The following is a 21344-nucleotide window of genomic DNA, read 5'->3' on the forward strand; positions in this document are numbered from 1 at the left end:
CTTTGAATGAAAGAGATTGTCCAGATAAATGCAGCTCTCCCACCAGCAGCACAAGGTGAAACCAGCACCCAGCTGAGCCCTGGTTTTGGCTTTTGGGTGGATTATTGCTGCTCACCTGGAGGGTCAGGGTCAGGACCCTCAGAAGCTACTGAAACAGAAGTTTTCTGTCCTCAAATCACACCTATTTATAGCCAGAAGCATCAAAAAGCAGAATATTCCTGCAGTGAAGCTAAGAGTTGCTTCAGCAAGAAAATATTACCACGTGTTTATGTATCTTCTTTCTTCCAGGGGGTGCTTGGTGAAATCAATCCAAAAAATGAGCCAAACCCAGACCCTCTGAGCCCTCCTGTCCTCTCTCCTGTGATGTGTGAGCTGGGATCTCTGCTCCCTGGCTGCCTGGTTTGCACAGTGCTCCTTGCTTTTGTACCTTGGAACCTTGAAAAAATAATGATAACCTTATTATTGCATCTTCTAGAGCAGAAATGTTATTTCTTGGTGTATCTCAGAGCCAAGGGAACAGTGTTGTGCCTGTATTTTGTACAGATCCCACGGGGCTTTCAGAAACACAAATGCAAATGGGCTTTTCCCATCAGAACCAGCTGGATGCACTTAAACACCAGACCACAGCCAGCAGCAAGCCCTGCCATGGTCTGATGCCCAAACTTGATTATTTAAATGCTGTTTGCAGAGCTAATCAAGTCACAGAACCTCTCTGACAGAAGGACTACACTGAATTAAACCTGTAGTTTGATGTCTCCAACTCTGCCATGCAGAAATTCCTGTTGCATGTTATTTTTGGAGCCTGGCTTTCCAAGATAATAAGGATTCTACAGCCACTTTCTTACTAAAATGATTTTTAAACCTATTGCTCAAGGGGTACAAGAGTTTTGAGAGGCCTCCTGAGTTGATGCAGGTGATGGATGCCCCTTTCCCTTCCCAAAGGGAAACCTCCAGCAGTTTTGGAATTCCCTGCTCAGGAGTGGAGACTCAAAGGGAAAAAGGCAGGGGAAGAGGTGGCCAAAGGGCACTGCAAACATCCCCTGGTGGGATCTCAGGACAGGACAAACAGAGAGGTCAAGGAATGCTCAGGAATCTTTCCTTTCACTGCCCAAAGAGGGAAAGTGAAGCAAAGCAAAAGCCTCCTGTAACTCCACAGCCTCTCCCCACCTCCAGCAATGAGGCAATATTTCCTAGAGGGTGGAACCTGTGAGCTGAAAGCATCTGCAGGTTGCAAAACCATCATCCTCCCACTCTGGGCTGTTCCCTGGCTGACCAGAGAGATGAGGCTGGGTGGGAGAGGTAATCCAGGAAGGTTTGAAGGTAAGGCAAGGACAAGGATCCCTGGAGGTGCTGGGAGGCACTGGGTGAAAACACAGAAAATGCTCTGGAAGGTCAGGGTGACCCCAGGGAGGAGTGCCAGGGTATTTTAGGATGCAGGGACAAGCTTGAATCAAATCCAAATCCCACTTTTCCAGCAACTTTTCTCATCCCTTTAGCTGGGAGGGGGTTACCCCTTAAATCACAGGTTCACTGCTGGATTTTTATCCTCCCTCCCTTGGGGTTTTGGTCGTGGGGAGCTCCCTGGGGGGGGATCTGAGCATCTCAGGGGGGGCTGAGGGAGGGAGGCCAATAAATGAACTGGGGTGTCTGGAAGAGTGAAAGCCTGAAAATAAATGCAGATTTCCCCAGGATTGATTTTCTGTGTGCTGCTAACCCTAGAGATGAAGTACACTGTCTGCATACCCAGCTGAGGTCAGAAAAAAAACCCCAAAACACCTCATTTTTATCTCCTGCATCCGAAGGATAGAAAAATCTATATAGAGAAAGGAATTTAAAGCTTTTTCTCCCTTTATATTTTTGACTGAGACTCAGTAAGCATCAAAATCCTCTATTATTGCTAGTTTGGTAGCTGACAGAGGCTGCCTGAAAAAAACCCAAGGTCCCCTTGTTTTAGTCACTTTTCACTGCACTCAGGTGGTCCAATAAAAACAAAAACATGAGGGCAGAAAGGCTCCTAGGAAACTGTGGTTTGTTAAAGCCATAAACCAGTTCATTTAGTCATAAAACTGGCAAGGGATGCACTCCATTTGGTTAGAATTTCATTTTGGAGGAAAAGAAAACACCCAAACCCAGAAACTATTCAAGTGATCCAATGACCAGTGGTGGGGAATCTTCTAGGAGAAATCTCTCTCTTTGGCAGTTAGCTCTGCTTATTTTTAGCTTATTCCCCCTCTTAAAAATATCTCTGAATTTATGTCTTATATATAAATCTCTAACAGGGCAAGCTGTGTTCTAACAGTGTCACCACTTTGGTTGAGTGGGTAAAGATGGGCTGCAGGGCTGCTTTCCATCACATCTGGAATGCAGGTTGCACAGAAATATATATTTATGTATTTATGTTTGTATTTATATTTATATTTATATTTATATTTATATTTATATTTAGTTACATTTACATTTATATTTGCATTTACATTTATACTTATATTTATATTTATGTTTCTATTTACATATTTATGTATTTCTAATTTTATATATTTCAGAGAAATATAATGATTGTTGCTCCCCCACATTATGGGAAGGAAGTTTTCCCTCTCTTCACAGAACCACTTCCACCCCATGAATTTATTTGCTGACACAGCCCTCACCTCTGCTGGGTACTGCTCAGGGCTGCTGCAGCAGCTGCCTTTGGCCTCTTGAGTTGCTCTTCAGGACTCTGCAGAAGGATTTGTGAGGATTTAGGATGCTAATTCTGCCCTGTTGCCACTTTTCACCATTTGTTTCAGCCTCTGCACACGTGTGAGCTCTTCTCTCCAGCACTCCACCAAAGTGCTCAGCTCTGCAAAAAACTCAGAAAGGAGAAGGACATGACAAAAATATTTATTCTGATGCCTTTCACCTGGTGTCCTCCTGGTGAGGAGGGAATGAAATGGGATTTTCTGCTTTGCTCTTTGGAGCAGTGCAAGTGACAAGGGTGTCCCAAGCAGAGGTGACTTGAGGGAAGCCCCAGAGGGGTCAGCAAAACCCAGGCAGGCAGAGAGCTGCTTTGCCTCTTGTTTTTCCTCTGCCACAACTCCACTCTGAGCCACCCATCCTGCTTTTCTCAGCACCCTCCTGTCAATCTGCCACCCTAAAAGCAGACCCATGGCTAGCAAGCCCTTCCCAGTTTCCCCAGCAGAATCCCTGACTCCCCCCAGTAGCCAGGCAGCTGTTGCTAGGGGCTCAGCTTGTGTTGATGGTGCTGAAGCCTTCCTGACCCTCCCAGCCACCAGGGAATCTCAACAACTCTAAACCAAACCCAAGCTGGGGTTCTGAGCTGCTGGGAATCCAGAGTTCCATGAAATAAAGTGTCCTCTGCTCTTCCAGAGCTCCATCCCAGCATCCTGCTCCATCCCAGCACTGGTGGTGTGGAAGCTACTTATGGTCTGACTGGAAGTCAAGGGCAAAGAGCTAATGCCCTGCTGAAGCATTTGGGAACTGCTGAGCAAAGGTTAGATTTTTCATGAGTTTTTTGTTGGCTTAAGGTCTGGCTTTAGCCCCCAAAAAGAAGGGGCTGAAAGGCAAGAAGTTGTGGCTGTAGGGAATGGCTCTGTAATCCCTGGGGAGTCATGGTGCAGGGGGATTTCTCAGTCATTTTGTGTCATCTCATGCAGTGCTGGTTTATTTATAAGCTAAGCAGCTATTTGCAGCTGGAGCATGATACTTGGGGTGAATTTTCCAAGCCCAAATCTCCCCTGTGAGCAGCAAACTGAGGGAAAGCACCCAGTTCCTCACAGCAGGTTTCCAAATTTCCCCATGCACAAAACACCCAGGTCCCCAGCAGACTCAATAAACTGATCACTGGAGACCCAGCTGGAAAACTCTGTGAAAAAAAATTAGATTCTGAAGACATGGAAACACAGCAGAAGATGGTGGGACATGGCATCCAGGATCAATGGATCCTGGATGATTTTTGTGATTTTGTGATGACAAAAAGCAAAACACACCTTCCAAACCTTTTTTCCTCTGGCAGAGTGGCTGATGGTGACTGTTCCCTCTGCAGGGGGGGCTGAGATGGCCTTTGGACCAACCAAGAACAAGAAGAAAACCAAAGCCATGAGGCAAGGAAGGAACAACCAAGCAGCTGGACCCTCCTCAGCTGACAGGGGTGAGTCCTGGACCTCAATCTCCTTCCTTTATTTCAAAGCAAGGATTATTTTGTTCCACTGGTTTTTTTTCTTCCGTTTTCTTTGGAAGAAAGAAAATGGAAGATTTCCCAAAAGATTTGTGCACAGCCAAGCTGAAGGGAAACCAGTGGTAGAGTTTCTCAGCCCTGGAAATTTTAAATTTGGGGATGTTAGGGCAGAAGTGCCACCACCCAGACAAAATGCCTGAGGAAGTCCTGTGACCAGTCCTGCCAAGAGAAAAAATGCCATTTAGCCCTGACAGACTAGGGCTGGTTGGAATATTCCCTTCTACTACCTATTTTATTCTATTTCCTCTGTTTTTCCACTCACTACGCCATGGTGTTTGCTACCAGGTGACATAAGTAGGAATTTCTGATGGCTTTAAAAGCAGCTGAAGTGGTCCCTCACCTTACAGCATTTTCTTGTAACAGCTGGATGTGGATTTTATGGAGGAGATCCCAGATCACCCGAAGCTTCTCAATTTCCCATTTTGCAGCTACTGCTACCAGCTCTGATGTGAAGCTTGACAAAGCCAGGCCTAGTGAGAAGAGACCTCAGAGTAAGAGATGCCCTCAAGAAAAGCAGCCAGAAGGGAGAGGAAAAGCACCAAAGGGACCAGGACCATATTTTTATATCAGTGGATCCAATGGAGCTGAGCTGTAAGTCCTCTGAGCAGACTCATAGGAACAGCAGGATGGCCCTGGATGAAGTCATGGAATATTATCCTCTATCCTTTTGCCTAAAATGGTTTTTCTTTGATTTGCTGTCTTTTTGGAGTTGCACACCTGGGGAACCATTTAAAGATAATTCAAATGGAAACCATCCATCACAAGTGGTAATGAGCTACTGGATCTTTGCAAGGAAACAAATATATCTCTTTATTTAATGAAAGTTTCTCTGTGGGGGCTGTTCAGCAATCACTTAGCTCCACCTTGTACTGATGCACAGAAACACCATCATTACTAGAGCTAGGAACTCTGATTACTAGAGCTAGGAAATGCTGATGTTGCTGATCAGCATTTTGTTGTGCTCTGTGTAAACCAAGCCAAAAATAAGAAGAGCTTTCTGCCCAAGGGAAACAGTAAGATCAGAAGTTTCATTCCTTCCTCTCTGAGTTCTTCCCAGCATCTTATCCTTCTCCTCTAGATGTTGTCACCAGCAAGAATCACTGCTGCAAACAGCCCTTCCCTTGTTATGTTTCCATAGTTTTGTCTACAAACAGCTTTTTCTATCACTCCTTTCCACCTCCTCAGCAGAGAGGTTCCTTATTAAGACCAGACCCTGAACATTTCTATTCCAGAGCTACCAGTTACACCCTAATTGGAAAAACCCTGCTGGAATGGTCCAGCATCCCTCTGAGCATCCCCCCCTCACCCTCTCAGGGCCAGCAGCAACCACTCCAATTGATGCTTCTCACCTCATCCCCCACCCAGGAGCTTCTGGGCATGTTAGGTCAGGATCCCAGAGAAAATTAGGAGGAGTTCAAGGGATAGGAGTTCACTGTTAACAGAAAGCTACTTTCCTGGTTTCTTTTTCATATACAGCTTGAGCATCTATTGCCAGAGCAGGGGCTGGCAGCGTATCTATGACAACAGAAGAGAGGATTATGCACTGAAATGGTGTGAAATCAAGTGTCCAGAGAATTATTACCATTTCAAAGAAGGTAGGGGAATGGGAAAAAACTTGGGAATGCTGGACTTGTGAGTCCCGGGGCAGAGGAGGTCACCTGGGGGGAGGAGAGAGAGGTAACCTCAGCTTCTTGGCAGAGCTCAGGGGAGACATCAAAGCTGGATTGCTGTGGTGATTAAAGAAAAGGGTTTAGACAAAGGAAAACCAAACCCAAACAAATAAAGAGCTTTGGGAGGAAAGATACCACTGAACTGAACTGAGAATAGTGAGATAAAGTACAGAAGTACAGTAAGAAGTACAGGTCACTCCACATACCCCAAGCCCAAGGAGAGCAGAGTCACTGAAAGCCAAATTATTCCACTGTATTAGAAAGGAATTTTTTTAATTGCTCTCTACTCTTCATCTCACCAGTGACTCCTGACTTCCCAGGGCCCAGCCAGCTTTCCCCCCCAGAAAAACCTAAAATCAAGGACTCCCCCACCTGGCACCCTCAGATCCTTTACCTAACAAGTCTAAATGTCCCTAAGTTCAACCCCTGGGACAATTCTGCTTCTGGGAGCTGGTCAAGACCTGGCAAGCCTGAGCACCATGGCACAGAATCATAGAATCCTAGAATCCTAGAGGTTGGAAGGGACCTGGAAAGATCATCTAGTCCAACCCCCCCTGCCAGAGCAGGGCCCCCTAGAGTACATCCCCTAGGAACGTGTCCAGGTGGGTTTTGAATGTCTCCAGTGAAGGAGACTCCACAACCCCCCTGGGCAGCCTGTTCCAGGGCTCCGTCACCCTTACAGTAAAAAAATTTTTTCTGATATTCAACTTGAACCTCCTATGCTCCAATTTACACCCATTACCCCTTGTCCTATCACTGGTCACCACTGAGAAAAGCCTAACTCCATCTCCCTGACACTCACCCCTTACATATTTGAAAACATTGATGAGGTCACCCCTCAGTCTCCTTTTCTCCAAACTAAAGAGCCCCAGCTCCCTCAGCCTTTCCTCATAAGGGAGATGTTCCACTCCCTTAATCATCTCAGTAGCTCTGCACTGGACTCTTTCAAGCACTTCCCTGTCCTTCTTGAACTGAGGGGCCCAGAACTGGACACAATACTCCAGGTGCAGCCTCACCAATGCAGAATAGAGGGGGAGGAGAACCTCTCTTGACCTACTAACCACACCCTTTCTAATGCACCCCAGGATGCCATTGGCCTTCTTGGCCACAAGGGCACATTGCTGGCTCATGGGCATCTTCTTGTCTACCAGGACCCCCAGGTCTCTTTCACCTCCACTGCTCTCCAGCAGCTCAGCCCCCAACCTATACTGGGACATCGTGTTGTTCTTCCCCAAATGCAAAACTCTACACTTCCCCTTGTTGAATTTCATCATGTTTCTCTGTGAGAGATGGTGTCAAATGCAAGAGCTGCAGGCTTTCCTGGAATTCCAGGAATTCTCTCTTCCCAGTCCATGTACAGCAGCCACCATTCTCCTTTTTCCAGCTCTGGTGGCAAGGTGGTGGCATTTTGTCAGGATGCTCCTCTCCAGCAGGTCCCCTGATGCCCAGCACTGCAGTCAGGCTGTGTCTCCAAGCAGCTCTGCAGCTGGACTGGGCTGATGGTCCCCTGGCACTGGGGATTATTTCATGAAGCCCCATCAGGTCCATCTCTTCCACTCCAAGGTTGGACAAAAGCACATTTACAGCAAGAGATTTGATGGCTCTGAGTTGTCACTAAAAGCAAGTGACAAAGTGTGCTGAATCCTGCAGATTCTGCTGCACAGGACAACAAGGGCAAGCTTTTATTTTTTATTTTTTTTCCCTATACAGGTGAACAGCTTCTCTATCAGATTCCCAACAATGGAGTCCTCACCACCAAGATAGGGCTCTTGTGCTGCCTGAGAGAACAAGAGAGGGTGATGAAAAAGATGAGTAGGAGCAATAAGTAAGAACTCTCACCTTGTTGAACCTTGACCAGAACCATGCCAAGAAAAAGTGAGAGCTCAGAACCAGAGGATCAGTTTCTTCTGGATGCATAACAAAGTACAGGGGGTTATTTCTTCCTGATCTTCTAGAAAAATCACTTTTTCTCCCCCAGAAATATATCCAGCAGAGACAGACTTTCTTCTTTTTTTGTGTCTGGGTTGCCAAGTCCCCCAAAGACAAGAGTCATGGTAATTTCCCTGTTTTGGGTACATCACCCAACTGGGAAGTTTTGTGCCAGAGACACTGCAAGTACAATACAAGTTTATTTCTATTTCTGCTCCTAGATTTTTGACAAAAAAGACCAAATGGCAATCCTGGGCCATGGTTACCTGCAGCCTTCTCACCTGGTCTTCAAAAAACTGAGCATGTTAAGAATGTCTGAAGACAGATACTCTTGAAAGGTTATGGAATGAAGTAGCTCAGCAAAAAAAACCATACAACAAACATACAGCTGTCTTCAAGCATGGAAAAAAAAAAAAGGCCTTTTTAAAGTTTCTACTTGAAACCAGTGTTTCTGGAAGTAGGTGTTGGATAGGGTTTTCAGCTTTTTATTTGATTCTCCCACAGGTTACTGAAGATGAAAGAATTCTTCCCAGAATCTTTTCGTCTGGACATAAGAGAAGAGAGAAAAGCCTTTTTTGAGCTTAGCAAAGGTGAATTGTCTTCATCCTGGTGGCATGTGCTCCTCTAAAATGTCCATAAAAGTGATAATAATTGGTAGCTGTGCCTGTACAAACAGCCACACACACTCACACCAGCACTTTTCAGAGCCTGCTGCTGGGATGCCCCCCACAACCCTGTAACAACCCCACTCTCTCTGCAGAGGGACAGATTTGGATCTGCAAACCCAGTGGCTCTAACCAAGGCCAAGGAATTTTCCTGCTGAAAACTCCAGCTGCTCTCCACAACTTCCAAGCCAGGCTCCACAGAAGAGAGGAAAACCCTCCCAACACTGTGCCCCACAAAGCTCCCCGGGCAAGAATAGTGCAAAGGTAGAGGCTGAAAGCTGGGAACCCACCTGTGAGTTGTGTCCTGGGTTAAGCACAGAGAGCTGGATTGTTCCAAAGGTATTTCCTGTGGTTCCACATCACATCAGCCCCAGAGATTTCGTTGTGATTGAGGGAGGGGGTTGGTCTGCTGGGTCTTCTCTTGCATCTGCACTTCAGTCATTTCAAAGCAGAGCTTTGTCACCAGGAAGCTTTGTCATCAGCAAGATTTGGGCTCACCTTTGTCTGGAAATATAAGAATGACTTCAAAAGGCCAGATAGTCAAGTCCTGTATGTGACAGCTACACATAAAGCCTTTTGCAAAGCAATTTAAATTAGATATTATCCCAGCTTCTTACACAAAGCAAGCATCTCACAAATTGTACACCTGTTCCATGCAATCTCAGAAAGTCTCCCAGATACCTTCTTAACTCTGCCTTAATGCTGTGAAAGCCTGAGCCTCAATCACAGGCAGTGGCTAAAAGTCACTAAAATTTGGGGTTGTTTTGGTTTTTTATTTCTTTGCACAAATAAAAAAACCACGGAGGTTCTTCTTTGTAGAACAAATATCCTCTGAGACTCTGCTAGAATGTTTTGTAGAGTCACAAAACCACAGAAAAAAGGAAAAAGAAGGCAGCAGAAGTCATGAGAGCAGCTTCAGCTCCTGAAACATTGCTCACACTGCTCACCTAACTTCCCTTTGCCTCAGTGTCCCTCCCTCAGCTGAGGAATGCATAATAATTAAATCCCTTCAGTGCTTGGAGATGAGTGCACAGAACTTTCAAAGAGAAATGCAAAAAAGATGTTTTCCTTATTTACCCTGGGAGCTGCACTTCCAAAAGATGCCTTTGATGCTGCACAGCTTCAGTGCCATGCCTGGCACTGCCATGACAGCACGAGGGACTCAGGACAGACTGGTGACAATGCTCTAGCACTGTCCCACATCTTGTCCTGGCCAAGTGGTGACAATTCCTGACTTGGAGCCACTTCCCCGGCAGGATGCTCTCATGGTTTGGAAGTTTCCTCTTGGAAGAGAGCACAGTGCACTCACTGCAAGCTTCCCAAGAGGCACAACACCCAAACTTGCACTCACCCAGACATTTTTTTCAGAACAAAGGATGGTTGGTGGGAAAAAGTGAGGTTTGTCAACTGGAATGATTCTCCTCCAGGCTTTCTGGATTGTTTTTCTGCAACAGACAGAATAGGGAACAAAATAACCCAGGGCAAGTGAGGCCAACATCTGGTCCTTGACATGGACAGAGTGGTTGGACCCTATCTTAGATCTCATAAATTTCAATTTGTGAGGAGCAGCTCATGCTCTGAAGAACAAGGCTCCCTGCTCCTTTGAAAACTGTTCCTTGCATTGATTGCTTTTAACAGCACATCCCTGATATTTATGTAGACATCCAGCAACCTTTGATGATAAAGGGAAACAATTCCCAGATTACATCACTCTGGCAATAAAAGCCATGGTGCTGTATGAAGGGCTCTTTGTGCTCAGACATAAACTTTGTATATTCTCCAGTAAATATTGGTAAATCTTTAATTACCTCCAGCTCTTGAGACTCAGCACAGCTTCAGCTCCTTAAAAGGAGCCGTTCTGGGGCATTCCCAACCTCTCCTCCCAGCGCCCTCTGCTGCCACTCCCTTTAAACCATGTGGAAAAGGGACAAAACAGCTCAATTCTGTAGGAACCAAGCTGGCTGAGGGGTTTTGTGGGAAACTGGAATTGCCATGGATTATGTACAAGCTGCCTGATGGTGATGTGTCTTGAAATATTGCCCTGACAGGTACATTCAGCAGCCTCTGCTCCTGGAAGGGAAGAAGTTTGATGTCAGGTCCTACCTGCTCATTGCCTGCACTGCACCATTTCTGTTGTTTTATGCCCAGGGTTACCTTCGGTTAAGCTGTGTCAATTATGATGCCACCTCTGATGATCTGACTGTCCATCTCACCAACCAGGTAAACCAAGGCCACTGGGTTCAGGAGAAGGGGAGGATGTGGCTGAGAGAGATGGGAAGCAAAAAAATAAAAAAAAAAAATAAAAAAAAAAAAGACTTTTGAAAAGATAAAAATGAATGCCTCGTGCACAAAATCCCTGCACCCAGGAAATGGATGTGGGGTTCTGGTGAGGCAGAGCAAAAAGACTGAACAGAAGTAAAAGTGGATCAGGTTTCCTTCTCTGCCATGGGGCAATTCTCTGCTTAACCTGACAATTTTGCTCCATGGACCTCTTTTTCCTGCCATTATTCTCTTGCTCACCATAAGCTTTTTATGGGAAGAAGCTTTGGACCTCAGCTGCCTTGGACAAGGAAGCCATTATCTTGGCTGAGGATTTTGCTGTTCCTGTTGTGCTTGAAGATAATAATCATAACATTGTCAGCTGCAGATGGGGCCTTCAATAATTCTTAAATCTCCATCTGGACCTGCTGTGCTTCTCAAATGAGATGTGCAGCAGAGCACAAACCAGAAGCCTGCCTTGTGCAGAGCTACCTGAGTCAATCTCAGTGAGGGCCTCCAGCAGGTAGAACCAACCCTAAAGAAAGAGAATTAGAAGAATCAGAAGAAATATTTGCCTCTAAAGCCCTTCACTCCTCCCAGTGTCCTGCTCTCATCCCAGAACTTGCAAAATCTGCATTAGAGAGGTACCAGCCCACTTCAGTTGGAGTTTTACAGTTTCTAGCAGCTGCTTCCTGCAATAGGTGCTTTTATCAGCATGCCACTTGTTTGCCTGGAATAGTTTGTTTGCTCAGCTAGAGAGCTATCCACATGGGAATTCACGTGCTTGGGTAGGATCCCATGGCACAAGTGATATTAAACAAAGGACAGGTGTTTATTAGCAGAACATAAATTACCTGGGTTCCTGCTGGCAGGAGGGAAATGAAATTTACAGGAGAGGCTGCTTATTACCAGACATCTTCAAATTGCAGTTGATTCTGCTCTGCTTCCCTTTCATCCCCACCTGGAATCAGCCATTTTCCTGCTGTATTTCCAGCAGACAAAAGGCAGCAGAGCCAACCCCATCACCAAGCACAGCCTCCCAGTGCCAGTCCCCCAGAGGGAGTTGCACTCCAGCCCAACTTTTTCCAAGGGAGAGGAGATTTCCCTGGGATGGAACAGTGTGAATGTCCCATTGCTGATAAACTCTGGCTGGCACAGGGATTAATGAGGCAGTGGAAAAGAGAAGCTTGGGAATACATCTCTGCTTGGGAAGGGCTCTGTTCCCCCCACCCCTATAACTTGATCCTGGGGTTCTTCCCAACCCCAAGGTCGAGGTAGTTGGATGCCTCCCATGCAAATCAGTTCCCAATTACTCCTCCCTGCCAGCAATCTGATCCTCCCTTTGCTCTGTTTCCCCACCTCTCAGTCCATGCAGAAGAAGAACCCCCTGTACAGGCAGCTGAAAGAGGAGACAGTCTGGAGGATGGAGCACTTCAACAGCTACATTAATGAGAAGTTCAGAAAAACCAATGGGCTCCCCAAAGACTGGGTTTTCACTGTGCTGACTGTGAGTGCAAGCAAGTGGCTGCTGTGCTTAGCCTAATTGTGCCTAATTAGGGGGGGGCAGGAATAGGAGAAAAGCCATCAATTCACTGCAGCCCCTAAGGAAACACTGAGTGAGAAGGTATTGATGGGCCCATGGCAACCATTTATCTGCAGATGCTAAAGACAGAAGTGAAGACACAAGGAGTTTAATTTTAATAGAATGGGTAAGCTGCTGAGAAAGAGAAAGGGACTGTAAATTATTGCTATAAAAAGGCTGTTATGGTCTTCACATTCCTGACCTGAAGCTGTGGTCCTGCATTAAAAAAAATAAAGTGCACACTAGAGAGAGTTCTCCAGCCTGACAGGCCTTAGCCTGAAAAGGGACTACACTTTAAGCAGTCTTTTTGTCCTGTCTGGCTTGGTCTCACCTTTCACTTTCCCTCTGATTTTACCACCTGAAAATCAGATCAGGGCTTTAGCTTTTCTCTTATCACAGGGAAGATCTCCCTGTCTTTCCTGTCTCACTGAAGAAACAAAGCAAAGAAATTATCTGACTTCATGTCATCAGCCTGAGCCTAATGAGGCATCAGCTCCCTGGGTGACTTGCTGGGTTGAAAATGAAAAGGGCAGAGGACAAGGCTTTCTCAGGTTAATTTTGGAATTTGCTGTAGTTTAAAGTCAAATACAAGAAAAACTAAAAAGCTAAAATCTTTCTTGAAAAATGTTCTTGCTCAGAAAACCAGATCAAAAGCAAATCCAATCAAATTTGCCAAGTTTCTCAGGAGGTCAGAAACTTTTCTGCCAACTTTCTGGTATCCCTCTTCATGCAGATTCCCCACTGTCCATTTCAACCCCAAAGGGAGTGAAACCACCACCTACTGCAAGTTGTAGCTCATCAGGCTTCTTTTATGTCCAGCATGGCTGTGAGGGAGTTGTGAACCATCACTTTCAGAAGTGCCTGCATTCATTCAGCTTCCATCTGGGAGCAGATGAAAGAAAAGCACAAAAAATTCAGCAGACAGCTCATTTGAAGTAAAGTCCAAGATTCCTTCACACATCAGCACAGAAGTGTGGAGAACTAAGCTCAGGAAGGAGTTTTAATCATCTCAGAGTGGACAGACACATGGACTGCAAAAGGCAACATCCCCCCAAGTCTGGAGTGGAGGAAGGGGAAAAAAAAATGACCCTCAGCCTATGACTTACAGTGACTCCTTTGCCCTTAGCATTCCCAATAACCTGTTCCCACCATTCCCTGTTTTCCATTTCAGAAAAGGATGCAGCAGATCATGGTGCAGTGCTTCCTGGCAGCCAAGCACAAACTGGATTGCAAACTGGGCTACTTTGACCTCATTGGCTGTGACTTTTTAATTGATGAAAACTTTAAGGTACGACTGCAATCTTGTCAGATAATAATATGATATTATGATAATATGATGATTATATAAAAGATATAATGGTACTGGAAAGATATCTAACAGCAGCAGTACTGACACAAGCTCTGGTGCTAGGAATTAATCAGAGCAACCAATCAGCTGTGAAATGCATGATCCATTTTTTTCCTCTGCTTCCACTGCCCAGTTTTTTGTTTCTCCAGAGAAGCCAAACAAGCCCAATGACCACTCAGATAAATCAGGGTGCAATGCCTCTAACATCACATGAAGTGGCTGAGGAGCCATCAATGGCAACCAAAAACTCACCCTCAGCCATGATCAACCCAGATGTCAGCACCACCACCTCTGTCTTCACTGGAGGTTCACCAGTTAGCAATAGGTCAGCCCACTGGGTCTCTAAAACCTGCTGGAATCACCACTCAAACTTGTAAAGAGTGAATGAAAAAAAACAAAAAAAACAAACACAAAAGGAACTATTAAATACAGTGGTTCAGGTGCTTTCAGTGCAGCACAGTCCTTCAAAACCACCTGGCCCAACCAGACCAGAAAGCCATCTGGCAGATTCTGCTGTTGCTAAAGGAACTCAAACATATTCCAGGGAAGGGCAGTGAGTGGGAACAGCAAACCCAAGGAAAGAATGGAATTAATGTATGCAGCAGTGGGCAAGGCACCTGAACAATGGACTCCTTTGTACAGGAAGTCAATGGCAAGGGAGAGTGAATGGCAAAGGGAGAGAAACTGAGGCTTCTCAAATTTCAGTGGGAATTGTCTTTTGCAACCTTGGCATGCAAAGCCCTGGCTCTGTAAACTTGAAGCAGAAGAGAAGATCCAGGCTCCCTCACTTCTGGTCATTCCTACTTGGCTAGTTAAAAACTTCACCACTTAAAGACTGTTATTTTACACCTGGAGATAAATGAAACCTGTTTCTTGACCAGAATGATCTCTAAGATGGATGAGGATTTAGCAGGGACTGAACCCAAAGCTTTGAGAGAGCACAATGTGGAAATGTGGGCATTTATTTAGGACAGGTTGGTCCATGGTTTCTTGTCCCTGCTGGGGAGCAACAAACCTGCTTTTTTTCTTGGTATGCTGCTGCATCAAGAGCCACCTGAACCCTCCCTGCAGAGGCAGGGGACAGCAGCTGGGTGCAGCCCTGACACTTTTAACCCACAGGTAGCACTGGTCAGTGCAGCAACATCCCAGTTTTCTTTGGCATTACAATTCCTGCCTTCTCCACCTGGAATACACAAGTTTTATTCTCCCTGTCATCCTACTTCATGACACAGAATCTGCTTTCTGCTGATCTAAAATGGTGTTGTATTTTAGCTCATCGTGCCTTTTCCTTCTTTGTCTGAGATATAAATGAGCTCTGCATCATTCCTAAAAATTCTTGTAGGTCCTACATCATCCTGATTCAGTCTTTGGAAGGTGCTTTCCCTGCCCCAGAGTTCTAGGAAAGCAGAGCCTGCTGAGAAACCACAGCTTGCTTTGAATACTCACATGTAAGCTGAGAAAAAGCACCAAGGATTTTAACAGGAGAGGAAGCAGAAGTGATGGCTGTGGTTTTGTTCTTGCTGGCTTTTTTTCCTGCTGTTTTGGGGCACTTCCTAGTGCTGGGTTGTGAAATGCTTGAGTCACTGCACAGCTTAGTGTCACTGAAATGCTCCAGGAACCTGCTTTCAGCAAGCATTGCATCAGCAGTGCAGAAGGGCTCCTCTCCAGGGGTATCCTGGGAAGACAGATGTGTAAATTTTTTATCAGCCATAAAGGGACTCAGCTATCTACCAGCAGAGAACACAGATAAGCCATTTGCCAGTTTGTGATAGATGTACAGAGAGGGAGATAACACTCAAATCCCCAGTGAAAGCAGGGATGGTTCCTTTGATTTGAACTCCAGCTTTTCAGTCACCTCAGAACCACGAGGCACAGAAACACTTTGGATGCTGTAGAGCTGGTTGTGCCCACCCTGGGTCACCATGATGAAAGCCTGAAAAAAAGCTTGAAAAGACTGTGGAAAACAGAAGCCCACTGCCTTAGCTCTGGTCTCCACTCTCACTGAGCAAGTCCCTTTCTAGTTCTGCCCTTTCTGTGCTCTGGGCATGTGGCTTCATCCATGTCCACACAGGACACAGAATATGTTATTTTTACTCCTATTTCTGACCCGAATTTCAGTGCTGCTTAAAGCTCCAGCCAGAGATCAGGGTTCCCAGACCCCTGCTGCTATACAAATGCAGAACAAGGCAGCCCTGCTGGGGAGAGCTTTGGGCTTTGAAGCATTTTACAGCCTCTAAGAACAAGTTCTGCTGCAGAGGGATGGATGCACTCCCATGCAGTCTTGGCTAAAATGTCACTTGGAGCCTCTGGGAGTGTGGGCTGATGCCCTCTCCCTCCCTGAGGCCCCAGCAGGATCTTCAGCTTCCACTTGGTCTGCTCCAGCAAAGATCCACAGCAATTAAATAGATTTTTTTAGATCAGAACAAAACTTTGGCTCAGCCACACATTTCCTGCACACCACAAAGTCTTCCCTCTGCCCCTGTCAGCAGGGAGAGGACCCCTGAGACAGGTTTTAGGCTGTAAATTAACCACCATGTCAACAAGTGACAGAGCCCAGGTTCCTTTGGAAAGACAGCAAACTGCTGCCAGAAGGATGGTTCCCCAGCTACAGCAGGAATCAGACTTGATGAAAATAAAAAAAATATTCAGCAGATGTTAATGCTGTATCTTGCACTGCACACAGAACAAGAAAAGAGAGCTCAGATTGTGCAATCTGGCATTTGAAACCTCTGAGACATTCAGACAGTGCCATAATGGGGAATACAGGAGATGAAGAGCATGATAGATGTCACAGAGAACTTTCTTCCTCCTGCTTGTCAGTTTTCTTTTTTTTCAAAGGAGTAGAAACCAAAACCTAACCAAGGCAATTATGAAGGTTCACCAAGTTTGTCTGTCAGCACAAAGCCTTATGAACCTTTAGCAGGAAAAATAACACTTAGAAGAATGAGTTTGCCAAGAAAAATGTATGTAACTTAGGTGCCCTCTGTTGGCATCTGGGAAGCAGGGTTTTTTTTCAGTAGATGAAAGGGAAAAAAGACATTTTCACTGCCCCCACCAGCCTTTTCATTTCTTTAATGACATATTTTAAAGGAGTAAAAGTTGTTGTATTTTTTTCTCAGCAAAATAAAAGTGCCAAAGTGAAGGTTATAATGCAGCTAAAATCCATCAGACACTTAAGGCTTCATTTCACAGGTTCTTGCAAGCAAACTCACTGCTGCTTCAGGAAAGAAAAAAATATTATTTTTTTAAAAATCCATTAAAAGGAAGTAAAATTCTCCTGGGCCTGTTTTATGATTAAATATCCTTCCCTACAAAATGCCAAATAATTTCTACATGTGTTCTGTACAAGATGCAGCACCATATGCTGGAGCCAGGAAGCAACAGATGAGTTTCTCTCAGTAGAGGGAAAGAAAACAGCAAACAGAATTACCCACTACAGTTTGGGTTCACAGACTGGACCATCAAATTCTGTACCTTGGAGCTACAGCCCTTGGCATTTTGAAGGGAAATGGAGATGAGTAAAATGATGTAAAATTAGCATCTTGTGTGGCTTCCACCTGAAATTAAAGCTTATGCAGGACATAAAGACAAAAGGTTCATTGACAGCTTAGTGCCATTTTTTTAGTTTTGATCCCACTTGCACCTCAAATGAAAATGAGTCCTGTATTTCTTTCAACTTGATTTCATGGTAACCAAAAAACCCAGCTAGAATTTGGGATGTGAAGAAACACAGTGACTTTACACACCTATGGAGCACAAATTCATCTAAAAAGCTGGGGATACCAAATAATGTCTGGTGGTGCTCTCAAGCAAGTCAGTGTATGCAAAAAGGGATTTTGTTTCATTGACCCAGTCCTTACAAAAACTCCTGCCTGCATTCTGTGTTAAGAGATTTTTTGGGGGGGTTTATTAGTATTTCAGCCTCTCAAGGTGCTGACTAACTCAGTGCTCTGACTCTAAGGAGATCCAGAGTGGTGTCCTGACTGGTTTTCACCTTCCTTAGGTCTGGCTTCTGGAGATGAATGCAAACCCAGCACTGCACACCAACTGCAGAGTCCTGAAAGACATCATCCCACCTGTAGTTTATGAGAGTCTTGGTAAGTGAACACACCCCAGAGTGGCCAGCAGCAGACAATCCTATCCCTTCAGTGCTCACCAGAGGAGCACTGAATCCCCTGTAGGGGGGATTCATTTGGATCCCCTGTAGGTCCAAAACAGTCTTTGAAATCTTTTTTCATGTAGGATGATATTTGTTTGTAGATTTGGTCCTTTAAATCTAAAGTCAGACTGTACCTGTGAAGGCCCCCCAAGGATGAGAAAAAACAGAGTTACAAACTGTACATATGCCCATTCCAAACAGAATTGTTTCATTTTCTCTATTCCACCTAATTTAAAAAATGTCCATCTAAAGTTACAAAGAGAGGCAAATGATACAAGGGCATCTAGGAGCCCATTTACAATTTGAGATGTTATTTGAGATAAGGCAGATCACAAGCTACGTTAAAAAAAGTAACAGAAGGAGCAAGGTTTTGAGGAAAGAACCCCCCTTTTATTTATTTATTTATCAGCTCCCACTTCTGAGTTGTTTCCCAAGATGTGTCCAGTGGAGCTGGAGCTGTCTGTGCACACCCATCCCACCTTGGGTGTTCAGACCCCCTCATAACTGCCCTTTCTTTTCCAGATTTGGTTCTGGAGGTTTTCAACAAGCGTCTCAAGGGGCAGAATGTTTTCCCTTTAGAAACCCTTTCCCATTTTGTGCTTCTCTATCATGAGGATGCTGCAAACCCAGGCCAGAAAGAACCCTGGAAGCTCAGAAGTGGTCTCTGGACAGGTCGGTACCTGAGGCCACATGAAGTCAACATCAGCCACTTCAGTCAGAGCTCTGCAAAAGTGCTGAAGAATTCTTCCAAGAAGCTTCCTTGCTCTAGGAAAAAAAGGTTGTCCTCTTGCTCAGAAAGAACTGCTGTCAAAAAACTGTCCTAACCACACCATCCTGGATCATCATGGAAAAAGCCTCTGAACCATTACCATGCAAGAGAGTTTTCACAAGCTCAAAAGTCCTAAAAAGAAAGAAAAAGCTAAACCTGTATGTTCTGTGCTCATCCAGCTCATTTTCAGATTTGCAACTGCTACTCTATGCCCCTGAGAGATTTTAGGAAATTATTTGTTTTGGTTTTTGTCCCTGAGATTAACTACTACATTGGTTAAAAAAATATTTATATATATATATGCATATATATATATATATATATATATATAAAAATCAGTTTTTTCTCTTGGTTGAAGTCACAAAATAAGGACTTTTTGCTCCATGCTGAGGCACTGCACACTGCAACATCCAGAATGGTCACAAGATGTCAGGATGCCACTGAGAACACCCACACAGCTCTGCCCTGGGGAACTCACCTGCAGCAACCCAAATCCTCCAGAACTTTTGCCCAAGTCCTGCTACACTCAGATTCCTAAAAGCTCAGAGGCAACTGAAGCCAGCTTGTCCTTTCCCCTCTCCCTAGTGTGATTTACCAACAGTTCTGCTATGCTTTCCCCTTTTCTAAACACCCACTCTGCTGTCCCTAATGGCTGGCACAGCTTTGGTTGTGTCTCAGAATAATTTTCCACTGGCTTGTTCCAAATGGGTCACAGCAATCACTGTAGGATTTTGTGTTCCTGAGGATCACCTTTCTCCATGTTCTTACCACAATTATTGCCTGATTCTTACCAGGAAAAGAAACATTGTAAAATATTGTGTAAATACTACAAATCAAACCCATTTACCTGAACAAAAAACACGTGTAGAAAGCAGCAGTCTGTTGGTCTGGAGAGCCACTGATGTGCTTGGACATGGCAAGCAGAGTGCAGGTCTTGCTGGTGAACTGTGCCTTTTCTGTGGCTTTTCTTCCCTGCCCAAATCAAAAAGAAATGTTAATCCTGGAAGTTTTCACAAACCAGAAATTCTTTCCCCAAAAACTCGTTGCTGCCTTCTACCCTCAGCACCCAAAGTTCCTCTAAGTTGAATCAAATTATTTATTTGATAACTCTTTCATTTGCATTGGGAACAACTTAAGAATTTTTTTCTACCAAAGGCATACCCTTGAGCACCAGAAGTTCTGAGTCCCTTTTCCTGCTGCTTTTAAGAACTGAACCCTGCTGCCAGGCAGGGCTGCAACTAGGCAATAGGTTGAGAAGTTCTTTGGAAAAACAGATGTGTAATCACACAACTGCTTAATTTCCCTTTCCTTGGGAAAGGAGACAAATTCAGGTCAGGAAGGCTCATGAAAATATTGCTTTGCCTTCTTCAGTTTCAGAACACTAATAATTGGGAGGAAATATGAGCAGACATGAGAGCATAAAAAACCACTGCCTGCACATAGCCTTTAGCTTCTTGTTGTCTGAGCAAAACCCCTGGCACATGAAAAGCTGTTTCAATACCTCAAGCTTTTTTCTCACCCTGTTACTCCTTCACTCTTTTATGCAGCTGAAGGAGAAGAAATCCCAAGAGCTCAGTGGGATCCCATACATCCATGAGAATTGTTTAAATATGTGAGTGAATAACCATCTAAAAGGGTTATTCACTTTATCCTCCTGCCACTCTGCATTTCCTAAACCTGTGTGGGAGGGTCTTTAACTGATGATGCTGCTTCTAAGTATCAAACATTACTCTAAACAAAGTTTTCAACTCATTTTCAACAGCATGAAGTTTCTTCAACATTTGCACACAGAAAAAAATCCTGGAAAACTGCAGATCCAGAAGAATCTTTTAATTAAAAAAAAAAAAAAAAAAAGGAGGGGGGTGGGGGAGCATTTCATCAGATGCAAATTATTTGAGAAGCCTTTTCTAGCCTGGCCCTATTACAGAGATCAACCTGAAGTTCAAATCATTACTTGAAAAACCCCATGAACTCAGGGGTTTGAGCTGAAAATTCAGTCATGATCCAATAAAATAAAGCCATCATTCTTTCTGAATGGAAACTTAAACACAGTGTTTTCTTACAAGCTCACTGCTCCAAGATGATAGCTTTCATTTCCTTTGATGCAAAGAGCAGCTCTTTCACTGTCATTCTCCAGAGCTTCAATGATTCACACTTGGGGTTTTTCCCACTGAACTGGAGCTTTAAGAAGCCAGGAAACTGGTTGCTTTTCCCATCAATAAACAGCTGTAAAGTCAGGTGCTTTGGTACCCAGAAGGGGGGCTGCTCTTCCAGGTAGGCAGACAGAAACCCAAAAAGCCACTCTACAACTTTCCAATGAATAATACAGCTCCTTTCATCAGGTTTCAGTCTGAAATGGCACCAAGGTCAGCAACCCCACACCCACAGCCCAGGAAGCCTCCTCACACACCTCACCGAGATTCGCCGTGCGCTGCCGGAGGCCCGGGCTTCCACAAAGACATTTTCAGTCCTCAAATAAAAAGCTCTGGTGAAATCTTTGGTTCCAAATGTTGCTGCTGCTTCTCTACCACTGGTCAGGAATGGAACAAAATTGTCAGCCAGAGTTTCCTGCCTTCTTGGAGGTGGGGAGCTGAAAGGATGGCTCAGCCTGCAGCTAGGATGCGTTAAGCCGCTTGCTTAAAAAGGGGAAAAAAGGGCAAGTGAATCAGTCTGAAATTCAGGGACAGAAAGATCTGGTTTGGGGTCTCTGAAATATCCAGAGTTTTGTA

At 44.8% G+C, this 21344-nt stretch overlaps 2 protein-coding genes across 4 annotated transcripts in view; one reads left to right on the forward strand and one right to left on the reverse strand.

Annotated features, from left to right (window-relative positions):
* TNFRSF4 (TNF receptor superfamily member 4) overlaps positions 1-21344 on the reverse strand; it is a 48493-nt gene that overhangs the window by 9791 nt on the left and 17358 nt on the right. The gene's annotated exons all lie outside the window — the stretch shown is intronic.
* TTLL10 (tubulin tyrosine ligase like 10) lies at positions 3068-18776 on the forward strand. Of its 3 annotated transcripts, XM_071767199.1 has the most exons (12): positions 3068-3490; positions 4043-4147; positions 4663-4825; positions 5711-5829; positions 7615-7729; positions 8338-8423; positions 8594-8762; positions 10547-10718; positions 12124-12264; positions 13511-13627; positions 17691-17784; positions 18369-18776. In XM_071767199.1, exons 2-12 carry the CDS (start codon positions 4054-4056, stop codon positions 18668-18670), a joined length of 1572 nt encoding a protein of 523 aa, XP_071623300.1. In that variant the 5' UTR covers positions 3068-3490; positions 4043-4053; the 3' UTR covers positions 18671-18776. The 3 variants fall into 3 exon arrangements, with proteins under 3 accessions (XP_071623300.1, XP_071623301.1, XP_071623299.1); XM_071767198.1 differs by lacking the exon at positions 3068-3490 and having other exon boundaries at positions 3989-4147; XM_071767200.1 differs by lacking the exons at positions 3068-3490; positions 12124-12264 and having other exon boundaries at positions 3987-4147.

This window comes from Heliangelus exortis, chromosome 23, assembly GCF_036169615.1.
Source record: "Heliangelus exortis chromosome 23, bHelExo1.hap1, whole genome shotgun sequence".
In the NCBI taxonomy this organism is placed as follows: domain Eukaryota; kingdom Metazoa; phylum Chordata; class Aves; order Apodiformes; family Trochilidae; genus Heliangelus; species Heliangelus exortis.

Coding starts and splice junctions, on each gene's coding strand:
- TTLL10 (XM_071767198.1), top strand. CDS start 4,021: ATGGTGACTGTTCCCTCTGCAGGGGGGGCTGAGATGGCCTTTGGACCA. Junction 13,628..17,690: donor TAATTGATGAAAACTTTAAG/GTACGACTGCAA, acceptor CACCTTCCTTAG/GTCTGGCTTCTGGAGATGAA. Junction 17,785..18,368: donor TGTAGTTTATGAGAGTCTTG/GTAAGTGAACAC, acceptor TTTCTTTTCCAG/ATTTGGTTCTGGAGGTTTTC.